This window comes from Macrobrachium nipponense, chromosome 23 (genome assembly GCF_015104395.2).
Source record: "Macrobrachium nipponense isolate FS-2020 chromosome 23, ASM1510439v2, whole genome shotgun sequence".
Classification (NCBI taxonomy): domain Eukaryota; kingdom Metazoa; phylum Arthropoda; class Malacostraca; order Decapoda; family Palaemonidae; genus Macrobrachium; species Macrobrachium nipponense.
The window spans coordinates 10,361,027-10,377,017 of NC_061090.1; the positions used below are offsets into that span (position 1 = coordinate 10,361,027).

The window sequence follows — 15,991 nt, forward strand, 5'->3', positions numbered from 1 at the left end:
AGTAATATCTGGACAAAAGGGACAGTCATCACAGTAACACATGAATAAAAGGGACAGACAGAACAGTAATACCTGGATAAAAAGGACAGTCACCACAGTAATTCCTGTTAGTTCAAACACGACTGTTCAAAGGGTGAACATTCGCATGAAAAAAAGTAGAACTGTCAGTCGGACCATCAACACAAACCCCAACTCCTATATCTTCTCCCTCCCCTCTCCTTCCCCATGCCCTATCGTTACCCCTTCCCCTCCCCCTACATGTAGGCTGTCATTCAGAGTTTTCCCTGGCAGCACTGGGTCGTTATTTACAGCATTGATAATAGAAATCGGGAACTGCGTTACAGTAGCCAAAATTAGGAAATGCAATGCTGAGCTGATAGGGGGAAAGTCACCCTGAAAAAATGAAAAGGAAGTGCAGACAAGAGGTAAAAAGTGGTAACTGACTGCACTCAAAATTACTCCTTTACAGTCCCTGGGCATTCGTGCTGGCCATGGCTTCTTCCAAATTTCTGGCTGAAGTTTCTCACTATGTAAATGAACACGGGGTCCCCAGAAGGGAAGGGTGAGCGAAGGGGGAGTGGTGCGAACACTGCAGCAGCTCAGGAAGTTCTAAGAAAGGTCGTCGGTTGTCTCCTGGCTTTATAACCTCACTTTAAGCTCTCTCTTCCTAGCATGTGCTCTGCCCAAGGGCGTCTGCTTTCTCCTTCCAATATAAGCCTCATCCAAAGTCTGAATCAAGTGGTCCTGCTGCATTCCTGCAGGAGTTAATTTTAAAAGCAGCCAATCGGAAAAGACAAAGAGGTACTCAAAGAGAACGGAGCCTGGTTAAGAGGGGCGACTGAAAAAATGTCTGAATTTCCTTTTAAAATGCATATATATCATTGCCACAAAGGCCGTGTTATCTTTAAGGGACCTGTGGGAAATTCGGCATCACGTCTCTCATGTGCTTTCACTATCACAAATTTCCTCTTACACCCAGCCATTTATCTCATAGCTCTCATCCAGGTATTTCTGATGCTATTACGTGCTATTCTCCCGGTGTGGTGTGAATGACATTTCCAAACTATTCCTCTTTCCTCAAATAGTTTTTTTTTAAATAGGCCTATATGGAACTTCTTTCATTTTCGATGTGATATAATTTCTTACTGTATTTTACCATCGAACTTCTGTTATGTTTCTCAAAGCTTCATTCTCAAATCGAGGCAATCTTATTAGATAGCTTCATTGTTATATCATGCTTCATAACCATATCCAATACATATCATACTAGACTAATATGTAATCTTCCTTTTGTCTGCGGGTTTAGCACATCTGGTTTCCAAATCTTAATGATCCTCTTAGTCTTTCACTAAACGTATTCTAAATATTAAGGAAATCTGTATTGGTTATTTTTCTTCAATATTTGAAAGACTGGCTCATTAATACTTTTTTCCACCTAGAGTTATTTCCTTTTCTTGTGCATACTGTTTCCTCATTATTGCTGTTTTCATTAGATTTGTCTAAAGTTCCACCATTAGATTTGTCTAAAGTCCCATTTCTAAATACAAGCTTTGTCTAAAGTACCATTATTAGATTAATCTAAAGTCCCATCATTAGATTTATCAAGTCTCATCATTAGATTTGTCTAAAGTCCCATCATTAGATTTATCTCAGTAATTGGGCGGCTACTTGGAAATCTTAGCTTATGATAAATAATAGTGCCAAGACCAGGAAGAACATTCTTTATTATACGAGCTTTCGAGGTTTAAAACCTCATCTTCAGGCTGAAAAAATGACAAGGATGAGAAATCACTAAAAATTACATTAAAATGAATTGTCTTATTAAAAGCTTCGGTAAAAACATAAAATGAAACGAACATCACATACAAACTAAAAATTAAAAATTACGAAAAAACTAAAACAAAACGCAAAACATACAAAAACAGAAATAAAAATAATATGAAAGGTAAACAAACTACCACATGGCAGAAAAAGGTGGTTTAGAAAGAGGAAACCTAGTTCTAACGGAAAGACCTCTGTGTTCCAAAATTCTGTGTCTAAGCCAGCGGGAACTGGATCCCACGTATCGCAGACCACACTGCGAACAGGTAAACAAGTAAACGACACTCGAATTAAGGTCCTCAGGAAGAGCAGGCTTCTCCCTCAAAAGTGATCCTACAGTAAAAGGGTTAGTAAAAACAAATATGAAACTAATGCGAGGAAAACTAGTCTCATCATTAGATTTGTCTAAAGTCCCATCATTAGATTTATCTAGTCTCATCATTAGGTATATTTAAAGTCCCATCTCTGTATACAAGATTTGTCTAAAGTCCCATCTATGGTGTTTTTACGTTGCATGGAACCAGTGGTTATTCAGCAACGGGACCGACAGCTTTACGTGACTTCCGAACCACGTCGAGAGTGAACTTCTATCACCAGAAATACACATCTCTCATCCCTCAATGGAATGCCCGAGAATCGAACTCTCGGCCATCGAGGTGGCACGCCAACACCATACCGACCACGCCACTGAGGTGCTTTGAACTTGGTAGCGTTTTGCTAATCATGGCACCATAATATGCCATTATAAGTCTGTCAAGTTCCTGTCATTACTCCGATCTAAATTTTCTCCTCCATCCTTAGCAACTTTTTCTTTATTATAAAATCCACGAGGACCCGCAGCAAAGGCGACATAACATTTCTCGGTAGCAGCTCTCTCTCTCTCTCTCTCTCTCTCTCTCTCTCTCTCTCTCTCTCTCTCTCTATATATATATATATATATATATATATATATATATATATATATATATATATTGGTCTCTGATCCCTATGGTACTCCTGTTGTATAAATAAAACTAACTTGAAATATCTTTAAAGAAAACAAACTTAAATTTAAACCGATGAAGTCTATTCAAGTTTATTTGTAATATTTCACGCTCACAATATATATATATATATATATATATATATATATATATATATATATATATATATGTGTGTGTGTGTGTGGTGTGTGTGTGTGTGTGTGTGTGTGATAAAATATTACAAAGACACTAGACAAGACTCCACCATCATAACTTTACAAATATAACAGGAATACCATAGTGATCCGAGACTTTCCATAATATTGGTCGGCAGACGTTGTAAAATGCCTTCGCAGATTCAACAAAAAACACTAGAAGGGGATTTCCAAATTCCATTCACCACTGCACGATTTCCTAACAAGAATATTTTATCTGTAGCCGCAACTCTTGCTGGTTTGTATCCGTAATATTTCCAAGTCTGGAAACAATTTTTTTCATTTTTACCGTAATAGCTTTTAACATGAAGAAAATGGGGTCATTCTCGTTTTGACTCGATCACCATGATTTGGCACAATGGCGTGTTCATTCATTTGTTCGTTTGCGATTATTTTTTCATATTTTGATATCAATAATTGTTAATAAATCTCTTGAAACCATTATATTTTTTTTCATTACATGAACAAAGCATGTCTAGAAGTAGCGAGGTTGCCAAATGAACGACGTGATTTTGCATCGTTATCGTGACCTAAGCAAGTTTTGCACAATGCTCTGTCAGTTCCAGTCGCTGTTATAATTGAAAATTATCATTTATTGAAATATTATTAAACGGAAGATAATCTGTTATTTTTATGAAATAAAGTCAGTCCTTTATACAGACGAGTACAACAATGAAGAGAAAGGTACAATAAAATGAGGGTAAAATAGACGACGAATAAATCGCAAACCGATGACACCATTTTCGTTCTGAAAGTCAGCATGAATCAGCGGTTGTGAGACGGTAGATATCTACGGGGTAAACAACCCATCTTTCGACTTGTAACAAACTATTTACAGTCAATGTTTATCAATAGAACGACGCTTAGGGATATCATTATTGTTGGAGAAACATTTTTTTTTAGTTCAGATAGTTATGTTACTGTGTATTTTCCCTTTACTATTAGTAAGAAAACGTCTGGGCTTTTCAATTAAATATTTTGAGTTGTTTTTTTTTCACCTATAATTACATACTTTCATGATATGTTTGCAGTGCGAGACATTTACTATCAATGTAAAATCCAATGAAACATTTATGGTGTCAGTTAGTTTCAAAATTATTTTTTTCATAAGTCACTATTAATTTTTGTTGTTGTGGGCCCAGCCTCACTGCACGAGCTTAATTATGATGTTTATAATGTTATGCAAATTCATTGCAAAATGTGGTTGTCGCGGGAGGATTTTCCCTCGCCATGACATTAAGATACGAGAATAAGAATACTATTTGTATACATTTACACTTTTGTCAGTCTTCTTGCCTGGAGACAGGGGTCGGAGAATGGTACTGTCATAGATGACACGGTGGGTATGAAGACTAACGTTTACGCTGCCTGGAAAATAGGGTAGGCCTGTCCTACCTGCTATTACATGATATTCCTTGTGTATGGGTCTTACTATTGATGAGGCCAGGTGATGCCTTCCCACTGGGAGGCAGTTGAAGTGCTGATTTCCATTTTAGGGGTATTGAAGAAAATTCCTGGTATTCAGCTTGTTTCTTTATTACTCATTACATCATGCCAAATTTCTCCCAGGCCTAGTCTCCTGGACTTGATTAATTTACCTAGTCTTCAGAACTCCTGGACTAGATTTCTGGACTAGATCCCCTGGACTAGATCCCTTGATTAGATCCCTTGCAAGGGATAGATAATCATTTGTATTAATAATTTGGTAAAATAGCCAAATTGAAGGCTGGACCGGTTGCGTTCTTCTCACACGAGAGCATTCGTGATTCTTACATGTGTTGCTAGTTTTACCAAAAGCAGACGAAAGATTCAGGGCAGCGCTCCCATACTCAAAGTGAGAAAAAACAAAACGAGGGACTGGCTACACTGCCACACTCGTGTCCACAACAAAAACTAAAACATTTCACAGTTCCAATCACTCTTACAACAGTTGTGCAAAGATATTAGAGGAGGATGATGAATCAATTCCTAAATAAATCACTAATAATTAAAGGAATATTTTTCCCATTACATGGTAGAGAAAGGTATTTCTCGTCTAGACTTAAAGTTTTCTCGTGATTTTGCTTTTTTGCTGCAACGGTCCAAATAGACAGAAAATACTTCTTGTGAAAAAAAAATAAATAAATTGCCGTTCTTTCTGGAGTTGCCCACTCATAATTGCCCTTGTGTAAACCTGTTGTTAATGAGAGATTGTCACCATTACCTGATCCTGCTGGGACCCATGTCATTCAGAGCTGACAGGGAAATGCGAGAGTTAGAAGGTTTCAAGGGAAAGGGAAAACCTTGCAGTTACACTATGAAACAATTGTTAGTAGAGGGTGGAAAGTAAAGTTGAAGAAGAGAACATGAACGGAGGTGCATTCCAGGAATGAAAGGGGTTGCAGTCAGTGGCATCAATTCAGATTTTTTAGAGCAAAACGAGCCTAATCAGCTTTTTTTTTTTTTTTTTTTTTTTTAGCTTTTTATGTGTTTTTGAAGCCACATGAGCAAGATATTTCAGCAAAAATTATATACTCCCACTACTGTTTGTTTATCTCATCATCATTGTTAGCTATAGCTGATTCACTCAAGGTAGATTCTTGGGTAAGCCCTGTGCCTATGAGACGTTGGTTTGGCGGCCGCTGATTGGCTGGGAGCTGCCTACCTCCCAGTACCAGCCAATCAGCAGCCGCTAAACAAATGTCTGTAAGTATTGGGCTCATCCAAGAATCTGCCTTAAGTGAACCAGCTATAGTAGACAGGCAAGAATCAAGAAATGTAATATTTCTGAGAAATTTTATATATTTATGATTGCACATTTACAAAGAAAACATGCTGTAACTTCTTGGGGTTTGGGGGGTGAGGGGACAAGTTGAGTCTTGGGAGGTAGTTGACACCCCCCCAACCCTAACCAACACCCCCTGCCAAATGACGTCCCTGGTTGCAGTTAGGGGCTGAAGGGACGCTCCAAAGAAACTTAAGTAATGCCTTGAGTGCCCTACATGAGGTGCACTGATGGCAGTAACTTCAAGCGGCAGTAACTTCCAGCAACAGCAGCACATGAATAGCAAGGTACTGTTTCCCTTCGTAGCCATAATTATGAATGAAATGAGAATTGTTGGTCATTGGTCGCTAGTTGTAAGGCCCTGTCCACACGGGCGAGCTTTGCCTGATGGCGCACGCGCAGATACAACAGGAAAACTTCTGACTTTCACTGCTTCTCAGGTCACATTGAACACAGTTCAGCGAGCACAGCTCGCTCTGCTCACAAAATAACACCCAAACTTTTATTTTCCACTTCTAAAACCATTATCCTTTCCCATGTTCTATAAAAATATATATATATAGATGAATAGTGTCCATAGTACATATAACTTTAAATTTAAAATAAATGCATCAATGAATTGTAAGAATTTTGGTTTGTTTGTATGGTGCTTTTACGTTGCATGGAACCAGTGGTTATTCAGCAACAGGACCAATGGCTTTACGTGACTTCCGAACCACGTCGAGTGTGAACTTCTATCACCAGAAATACATATTTCTCGCTCCTCAATGGAATGGCCGAGAATCGAACCCACGACCACCAAGGTGGGACGCTAATACCATACTAACCATGCCGCTGAGGAGCTGTAAGTAAGAATTTTGGGGGATATAATGAATACAAATATTTCTACAACTTATTTTCTTTTCTTATAAAAAATACATTATATATAAAATCTTGCTAGACACTTACTTAAGCTACTTTTATAAATGAATATTTAAATTACCTGGTCTATGCTTATAACATTGGCAACCTTTAAATGTGTGTGAATATGAGAGTACCTAACAAATTTCTATGATATTTAAGTAATCTCTTGTTTATCCGCAGTAATACATCCAAGGCCCTTGAGGATATTACAAATTTGCAGAAATGGTTGGAAAACACTACGGATGTAAAGTGATAAGTTTATACTTTTTTCTAGTTTGTCACAACACAGTAGCACTATACACTACAGCATAGCCTGCAAATGCCAGAATGGATGTAAAACAAAAAGTTCATACCGTCTTTTTTCCCTACGTATTTTGTCATGAAACATACTGTACACATTATATGCTTCCAAAAACACAAACAAAATTCTTCACAGTACTACAGTAATGAACAAAACTTAAAAACAAAACAGTCTCTCCCTTGCCTTTGAGCAATGCCAAAATTGTTACATGGGCTGGACTTGTAAACTTGTGAGGAAGGTCTACAATTTCTCCCCCTCTTCCTTCACTGTTTCTTGTTCATCCAGGTCATGAAGTGGCGAACTAGTTGAAAGAGGCACTGAGATGGGCAGAAGATCTTCAAGAGGTGGCAAAGACACATCAGATTCCTGACTGTAATTACGTACCTGGCAAGTTAGCACAGACTGCCAAAGTGTTTGCTTGTGTTTCAGAGCTGAATGACCGAGTTACTGTTTTGGATGTTGATGGGCTTGGGTGCATCAGCTAAAAGAATTCATCCAAGACTTTACATGAACTTGTTAGTTGGGGTTGGTATGCATGAGACTTGTTATTGGTGTTATCATTATCTTCAGGGGCATCCTACTCCATCTCACCAGCAACAACTGCAACAATCTTTTTGGATATCAGCTGGAAACCAAGATTGCCACTATTGTTATCCAGTTACTCTCACACCTCATCCCTAGGAACGTTGTCACCTTTCTTGGCAAGCTGGGCATGGAAGTCATCGACATCGAAATCTTGGAAGTTGATCAGACCTTCTTCCCCATTCAGGATACAGCTCCATGCATGCTCCCGGGTCTGCACAGTGAAGTCCTTCCAAGTACCTGTGAAGTTACATACGGCAGACTTAGCAAATACTTTTGAATTGTATAAGTGCAGTTTTAACAAGATGCAAAAACATGAACTTGATGTGACCTTTGTCACCTACCATTGGGTTGTGGTAGGATGTGCAGGCATATTGTATTGTCGATGAGAATCAAAGCCTTCACCCAATGTCTAACGATACCAATATCCTGTGTTTGATGACAAAAACTTCCTTATGAAATGGTTATGTATCCAATCAGAGACAATCTTAGCAGTGAAGCAAGCCTTTGCCAAATGATACCAAATCACTGGGAGACTATCAATCAACCTACACAGTTCATGATGTTGCTTTGCATGCCCAACTACAACTGGTTTGCAATGATGGCTGACAGAAACATTTGCACTTAACAAAGCAGACACATCACTTCAAAAACTTCCAACCAGGTAATTTCTTTTCCTTCTCATCATCCAAGGTGTTAGTGGACAAGAAGTGACAGAATAGACCAGTTTTGTCAAGCGTTGCTGATTTGGTTAACAAGGCTTTCCAATATAATCAAGTCTTTCAACATTATGAAAATTACTCTACTCCTTCCTTGGAAGCATCCAAGGCTTCTCCAAGAGTCTTTTTCATGGAAAAATTATGTTGAATTTTAAACCAAAATAGCCAACCCTTGGATAGCTTGAAGTCCACAACTCAGTGTAGACCTGTCAACTTTTTACCAGCAGCTCTCAGTTTGGCACCACGCACATGCACCCTGACTGACTTCTACCAACAAAACCAGATCAAAGTTACTGCTCAACCTCCTCATTGCAAGGTATGGGCTCCGTCCTATAAACATCTTCACAAAGTCAGCTGCATACTTTTTCAGCTTGTCCATGGCATTCATGATGCCCTGTAAGGTAGACTCTGCTCTGGCATATTCAGCCATGATCAGTCACAAAACCTCTTGATGATTTCAGGCTTCTTCTGAAGCATCACACCTTCCTGTTCCTCTTAGGAAGTTATGAGACCCTGCACACAAATAAACTTTACAACACCGCATCAACATCACCAGCAATGCTGCAGGGATACCACAAAATCTGCAGATATTGCTGTGACGCAAGGCAAACTCAGCTACCATTTAATATGCAGTTACTGAGAAACGATGCACAAGAGGACATAGAAGCAGACTGCACCTCACAAGTGTGTTGATATCTTCATGGGCAGCCAGTAAGAGAAAGAAACTCCTAGGATGTAGTCATGACGTATCTCTAAACCCTCAAAGTGATAAACAAAATTATGTGTGGCTTTGTTGCTTTTAAGCTAATAACAGTTGCAAAACCTCTCAAGCAGATGGAGGCCCATCCAGTCTTCCCTAGTCAGTTCTTCTAGCCATCCCATCCTAAACATGCTTACCCTAGTCACCCCCCACAATACCCAGCTACCCAAAAGATGTAAACAAATGACATGTAGTGCATTTTACTTTACCTGTTGTTTTTAAGCCAAAAAAAGTCACAAAAACTTCTTTATGGGTGAGAGCCAGCTCAGTCCTCCACACTCAACTCTCCTGGCCCTCACCATCCCCAAAATACCCCCTTTCTCAGTGTGTTATTTATAAGCATGTTAACAGTATATTACCATTGTGTTTTTCTGCCCATGCAGCATTGCTAACCATATATTAAATTTTATCTATTCAGTATATAAGGTATGTATTATCTGTATATTGGGGTACTGCAGTGCTTGCAGATAATGAATGGGGGTGAGCCAAAATGCAGATAATCAAGGGATTACCTATGTATAAAAGTACGAACATTACACTTGTTTCTCTATTAGCATAAGCCTCAAAGAACTACCTCAAAATCCAAAACATCCAGAGAGAGTAATAAAGGTAGCTATTATAATCTGAACCACATATGGAGAACAGAAATGAAACTAACTTCACAAGAACCATAAGCATCACTCAGGTTTGGTAGTATCTACTAGCAACAGTCTATCAGCATTATATGATGTAAATTCAGCCTATCAAAAGTAGAATGGGGAGGTCACAGGTTTTGTCATACTTTGATGTTGTTTTCCTCCTTCCTTTCTGCATGAAATATAAAAAATATCAGACTCTGTGACTTGGCAACCCACTTTAACAGACAGCATATTTTTTTATGGGTAAGCCAAATCTTCCAAAACAAGATTTGGCTTTAAAAGAATTTCTACCAGGAAAGGCTTGGTACAACTACATAGGTATTTTTTAGAGAAGTAAATAAACTTTACAAAAGTAACTAAACTGCCCCATGAGGAAGATCAAAACCAATTGAAGCCATAAAATGTGTTTCATTCCTGTATATACTGTACTGGGTAAAGTGACAGTAGCCAAGGATGACCACTATTCAATCCAGTTATCTGGTTTCATCTATTTTCATCTACACAATAGTAGTAACAATCATCCAAGATACAAGGCATTTCAGAAATGTTAAGAGTATGTATATGTTTTCCCAAAAATCCTGGCATATCTACCCAATTATGAAATATGACCATGGCTTGCTTCAGCTGGGTTAATGGAAGATGATACTGGCTCATTTCATCCCCTTTAGGAAACTTTGTAGACCTCTCAGAAGAAGAAGAGAATTAAACTACCTGGCAAAATAATAAGCTATGAACAAAGAGTACCATTCTCTTTTATGCCAATGCACCCTATCAATGATACATGCAATTAACAATCTCACAGGGTTGGAATGACATCTTTTTGTTCAAGATACATAATGATATGCCTATATGAACTTACATCCATCCAGCAGAGTATACAATTCAAGAAAGTTCACTAAGAAAAAGCTTAAAATAAAAAATATCCATATCCAAATTATAATAAATAGAATATTTTGCATACAGGATACCAGTATTTGAATTTTCAGCATCCCTTTGGCCCAAACTGCATTGCTTTTCTCCTCTTACTTTTCACTTGTTTCCAATTTACACCTCTTTTTTTTTAATAAATTCTTCAGGCAGGAGAGCCCACTAAAGTGGTCTCACTGAACTACTGTATAACAATATCAATTACATTTTTTGTTAGATACTTTAGAAGTAAAATGGACCTGGCTTTCTTTTTTATATTACTTTTTCTAGAACTCTTGTGATTATCTATCTAAAATTACTTTGTCAAAATAACATAAAGGCAGTCAATTTTGCATACACTACACAGTTGATAGTAATAAAACATGGTAGGTTCACATATAATAACGTGTGGGTATCACTGGTAAACAACAGTAATACCAACAAAAAATGTAAATGGCTCTTGTCAGTTAGCCTATATATATTACATTTTCAACCATGATATTCATTCAAAATTTTCTTCCATCACCTCTTCCAAAGAAAAACAACATACGATTAGTTAAGAGACTGCATAACCGAAGAGTATTTTTCTAGTAATTCCACCATAGTTGGTCTCTTTTTCTTGACTTCTGTACAGCAGAGCTCAGCTAACTCAAGGACGCCTCTGAAAACTTCCATATTCCAGTCACCACCTTTCCAGTCAACCAGCTCGTTTATGCCTTCTTCAGATTCTTGAGCCTCTAAAACATGGTTCAACTGCAACGGAAAAGGAGTCATTAAAGAAATATTCCTGAATTCAAAGTCACACAAATGTTTAATAATAAAACAAGATGCTGGATAACCACTACGCTTATTTCCAAGTCACTTGACCAACCAGCACCAATACGCTTGGGAACAAGTGTGCCCCATTCTTAATCTACATTATAGGATAGGAACTAAAATTACTTCATTATAGGACAGGAACTAAAATGACTTCAGTTGAGGGGAACTGTTGCTCAAAGTTTCTGTATTTTGCTCAAGTAATGATTCATATTTTCAGTAAGTCATTTACAACATAACCAGAGTATAATCAAAATGATATTGTTATGTTACAATAAAGTTTTGTACATACTTACCTGGCAGATATATACGATTAATGGCCCGCCCAGCCTCCCCTCAGGAGACAGGTGGAAGAGAAAATCTGATTAGAAAACGGGAATGGTTCCTAGTCCCGCCACCCAGCGGCGGGAGGGTAGATCACCTGACCTACCTGTAGCGTGCCGCGAAATTTGAATTTCTGTCGGGGACGACGGAGTCTATAGCTAAGTATATATCTGCCAGGTAAGTATGTACAAAACTTTATTGTAACATAACAATATCATTTTTGTACATTCAACTTACCTGTCAGATATATACTTAGCTGATTGGCACCCTTGGTGGAGGGTAAGAGACAGCTAAACTACTTAAATAAACAGGAAACAACACATGTTGTAGGTTAAAAACCTTGGTTCTTACCTGATTTGGCAGAAGACTTCATGGCTACTGTCTAAAGAGCCTGCTTCACCTCAAGAGCCTCAGCGAGGTATTGACCTATAGCTGAGAGTTCTTGCAGATCTGTCAATGGGGTCGTATCCACTTACGTGACAGAACCTTGAGGATCTTTGTCAATGGGTGCTATTCCACTTATATGGACAAAACCTCTTGCCTCTGGCAATATCAAGGAGCACAAAACCAATCCCGACCACCTGACCCTTTAACCCGGGTTAGAACTACGATTGAAAGAAGTTACCCCAAACATTCTTTCAAATGACCATAAAAACAAATCACCACAAAGAAAAACTAACTAAACTATTAAGGATTAGAATCAGCTCCCTGTCCCAGCACCGAATCTGCAGATACGTATGGCCCTAGTGAGAAGCATTTTTCGTAAGTCACCCTTACGTCCTTCAAGTAGTGGGATGCAAATACAGAGTTGCATCTCCAGTACGTGGCAGCCAGAATATCCTTCATAGACATGTTTCTATGGAAAGCTAGAGAAGTCGCAATGGCTCTTACCTCATGCGCTTTTACTCTAAGCTGCCGTAAAGAATCATCATCGCACATCGCATGTGCCTCTGTGATGACACTTCTCAAAAAGAATGCCAGCGCATTCTTAGACATGGGCCTTTTTGGGTCTCTGACCGCACACCAGAGACTTTCTAGATTACCTTTAAGCTGTTTCTTTCTCTGCAAGTAAAACTTAAGGGTCTTGACAGGACAAAGAGACCTTTCTATCTCTTCCCCCACTAAGTGGGAGAGTCCCTTAACCTCGAAGCTTCTAGGCCATGGTTTCGAGGGATTTTCATTTTTAGCCAGGAATAAGGGCTTAAATGAACAAATAGCAGAGTCCCCTTTAAACCCAACTCTCGAGTCCAGGGCTTGCAATTCACTCGTCCTCTTAGCAGTGGCGAGAGCCATGAGAAAATACACTTCCTCGTCAGGTCCCTGAACATAGCCTGATGGGGAGGCTCGAACTTACTAGAGGTCAGGAATTTAAGAACCACGTCTAAATTCCAGCTAGGTGGTAGTGAGGACTTTCTCTTGGAGGTCTCGAAGGATCTGATGAGATCATGTAGATCTTTATCTTCCACTATCTTCAGGCCCCTGTTTCTGAAGACAGCGGAGAGCATGCTCCGATATCCTTTAATCGTAGAGACTGCCAGTTGACATTCTTCTCTCAAAAAGAGAAGGAAGTCAGCAATACTGGTCACAGAGGTACTGGAAGAGGACAGCTTCTTCAACCTGCACCAACGTCTAAAGACTTCCCACTTCGATTGGTACACCCATAAGGTTGAAGACCTGCGGGCTCTGGCAATTGCACTGGCAGCTTTTCACGAAAAGCCTCTCGCTCTGACGAGTCTTTCAATAGTCGAAAGACAGTCAGGCAGAGAGCGGGGAGGTTTTTGTGAAACCTCTCGAAGTGGGGTTGTCTGAGCAGATCTCTCCTTAGTGGAAGAGATCTGGGGAAGTCCACCGTCCATTCCAGTACCTCTGTGAACCATTCTTGAGCGGGCCAGAAGGGAGCGATTAGGGTTAGAATCGTTCCTGTTGAGGATACAAACTTTCTTATAACTTCCCCCAACAGTTTGAATGGGGGAAAGGCATACCCATCGATGCCTGACCAGTCCAGTAGTAGAGCGTCGATTGCTATTGCTCTCGGATCCGCTATCGAGGAGCAGAAGTTGTCCAGTCTCCTGTTCTGATAAGTGGCGAACAGGTCTACATGTGGCCTGCCTCACAGGGCCCAAAGTCTCAAGCACACGCCGTGATTGAGGGTCCACTCTGTTGGTAGGACTTGGTTTCTCCTGCTCAACAGGTCCGCCCTCACATTCCTTTCTCCCTGTACGAATCTGGTAAAGAGCGTGATCCCTCTCTCCTTCGCCCAGATAAGAAGGTTTCTTGCAATCTTGTAAAGGGAGAAGGAGTGTGTTCCTCCTTGCTTCCGTGTGTAAGCCACAGCCGTGGTGTTGTCCGAATTGACTTGGACCACCATGCCTCTGACTTCTGACTCGAAAGACTTGAGGGCTAGAGATATCGCAGACAGCTCTTTTGCGTTGATGTGCCAGGACACCTGTTCCCCCTTCCAGGTGCCTGACACTTCCTTCGCCCCTAGTGTTGCTCCCCAACCTGACTCTGACGCGTCTGAGAACAACACTAGGTGAGGGTTCGGTTTCAGCAGGGACAAGCCTTTGTTCATCTTGAGAGGAGCTAGCCACCAACTGAGGTGCTCCTTTACCTCCTGAAGGATAGGGAAGGAATCTGCCAGGTCTTCTGACTTTTGATTCCACATCCTTTTGAGGTAGAACTGTAGGGGTCTCAAGTTGAGCCTTCCTAGAGAAAAGAACTGCTCCAGCGAGGAAAGGGTCCCCAGCAGACTCAGCCATTCCCTCGCGGAGCTTCGCTCTTTCTTTAAGAAGACTGTCACTTTTTCCAGCCCCCGATCGAGCCTTTCCTGGGATGGAAAAACCCGAAAACCCCGAGAATCCATCCGAATCCCCAGATAAACAAGGTTCTGACTGGGGATCATCTGAGACTTCTCGAGGTTTACCAGCAATCCAAGAGACCAGGTCAAGGTCAAAGTCGTATTCAGATCCTCCAGACATTGCCGTTCCAACTTGGCTCGTATAAGCCAGTCGTCCAGATAGAGAGAGATCCTCACCCCCTTCAAATGTAACCATCTGGCTACATTTTTCATGAGGCCCGTAAAAACTTGCGGGGCCGTCGACAGGCCGAAGCACAAAGCCCTGAACAGGAATATCTTCCCTTGGATCATAAATCGGAGATACTTTCTTGAGGATGGATGAAGAGGTATACTTGGAAATATGCATCCTGAAGGTCCAGGGAGACCATCCAATCCCCTGGACGCAGAGCCGCAAGAACCGAGGAAGTCGTCTCCATGGAGAACTTCCTTTTCTCCACAAATCGGTTCAATGCGCTTACGTCCAGGACAGGTCTCCACACACACACACACACACACCAACCACCCCCCCCCCCCCCCCCCCCGAGGCTTTTGGCACGAGGAAAAGGCGATTGTAGAAGCCTTGGGAGTGTGGATCCCGTACTACTTCTATGGCCTCCCTCTCCAACATCTGATCCACTAAGAGAAGGAGCGTTCTTCGCAGAACAGGGTCTTTGTACTTCGCCGAAAGTTCCCTCGGAGTCGAGGTCAAGGGTGGTCTTTCTTTGAAGGGGATGAGATATCCCTTTTCTAGAATCAAGAGGGACCAGTTGTCCACTCTTCTCTGAGCCCAGGCTTCTGAGAATTTTAGAAGTCTGGCACCCACTGGCATCTGGAGGACTTGATTGTTACTTGTTTTTCTTGAAGGGCCTGAAAGAGGACCTCCCTCTCTTTTCAAGTCCTTTCCTTCTGGCGGAGGATCGAGAAGAAGGACTCCCTCGAAAGGGCACTTGAGGAGGGCGACTCTCCTTCCTTGCGGAAGGGGCAGCAGGTCTCGCCTTCCTTGCAGATTGAACCAGCAGGTCTTGGGCCGCTTTCTCAGTCAAGGAGTGAGAAATGTCTTTCACTAACTGAGCAGGGAACAGTTGGTTAGAAATTGGAGCGTAAAGTAAAGAGGACCTCTGGACCGGAGAAACGGATTTGGTTAGAAAAGAGCTATACACTGCTCTTTTCTTTAACACTCCTGCTCCGAAGAGGGAAGCTAACTCACCCGATCCATCTCGGACAGCTTTGTCCATGCAGGACAGCACACTGTTGAGGACTTCGGGCCCAAGAAACTCCGGATCAAGAGTTTTTCTTGGCCAACGCCCCAAGGGACCAATCCAAAAAGTTGAATACTTCCATGACATGGAAAAGTCCCTTGAGGAGATGGTCCATCTCGGACATACCCCATGTAGTCTTGGCCATGGGTAGAGCATGTCTCCTAGACGAATCTACCAAGGTAGAA

The 15,991-nt window shown here is 40.8% G+C and overlaps 1 protein-coding gene across 1 annotated transcript in view; it reads right to left on the reverse strand.

The window, feature by feature from the left end:
* Positions 1-10,957: 10,957 nt before the first annotated feature.
* The window catches only part of LOC135198600 (interleukin-1 receptor-associated kinase 4-like), a gene marked incomplete in the record, with an annotated part of 22,295 nt that continues 17,261 nt past the window's right edge, over positions 10,958-15,991 (reverse strand). The window contains 1 exon segment of the mRNA XM_064226335.1: positions 10,958-11,324. Coding sequence (XP_064082405.1) covers positions 11,124-11,324 — 201 coding nt within the window.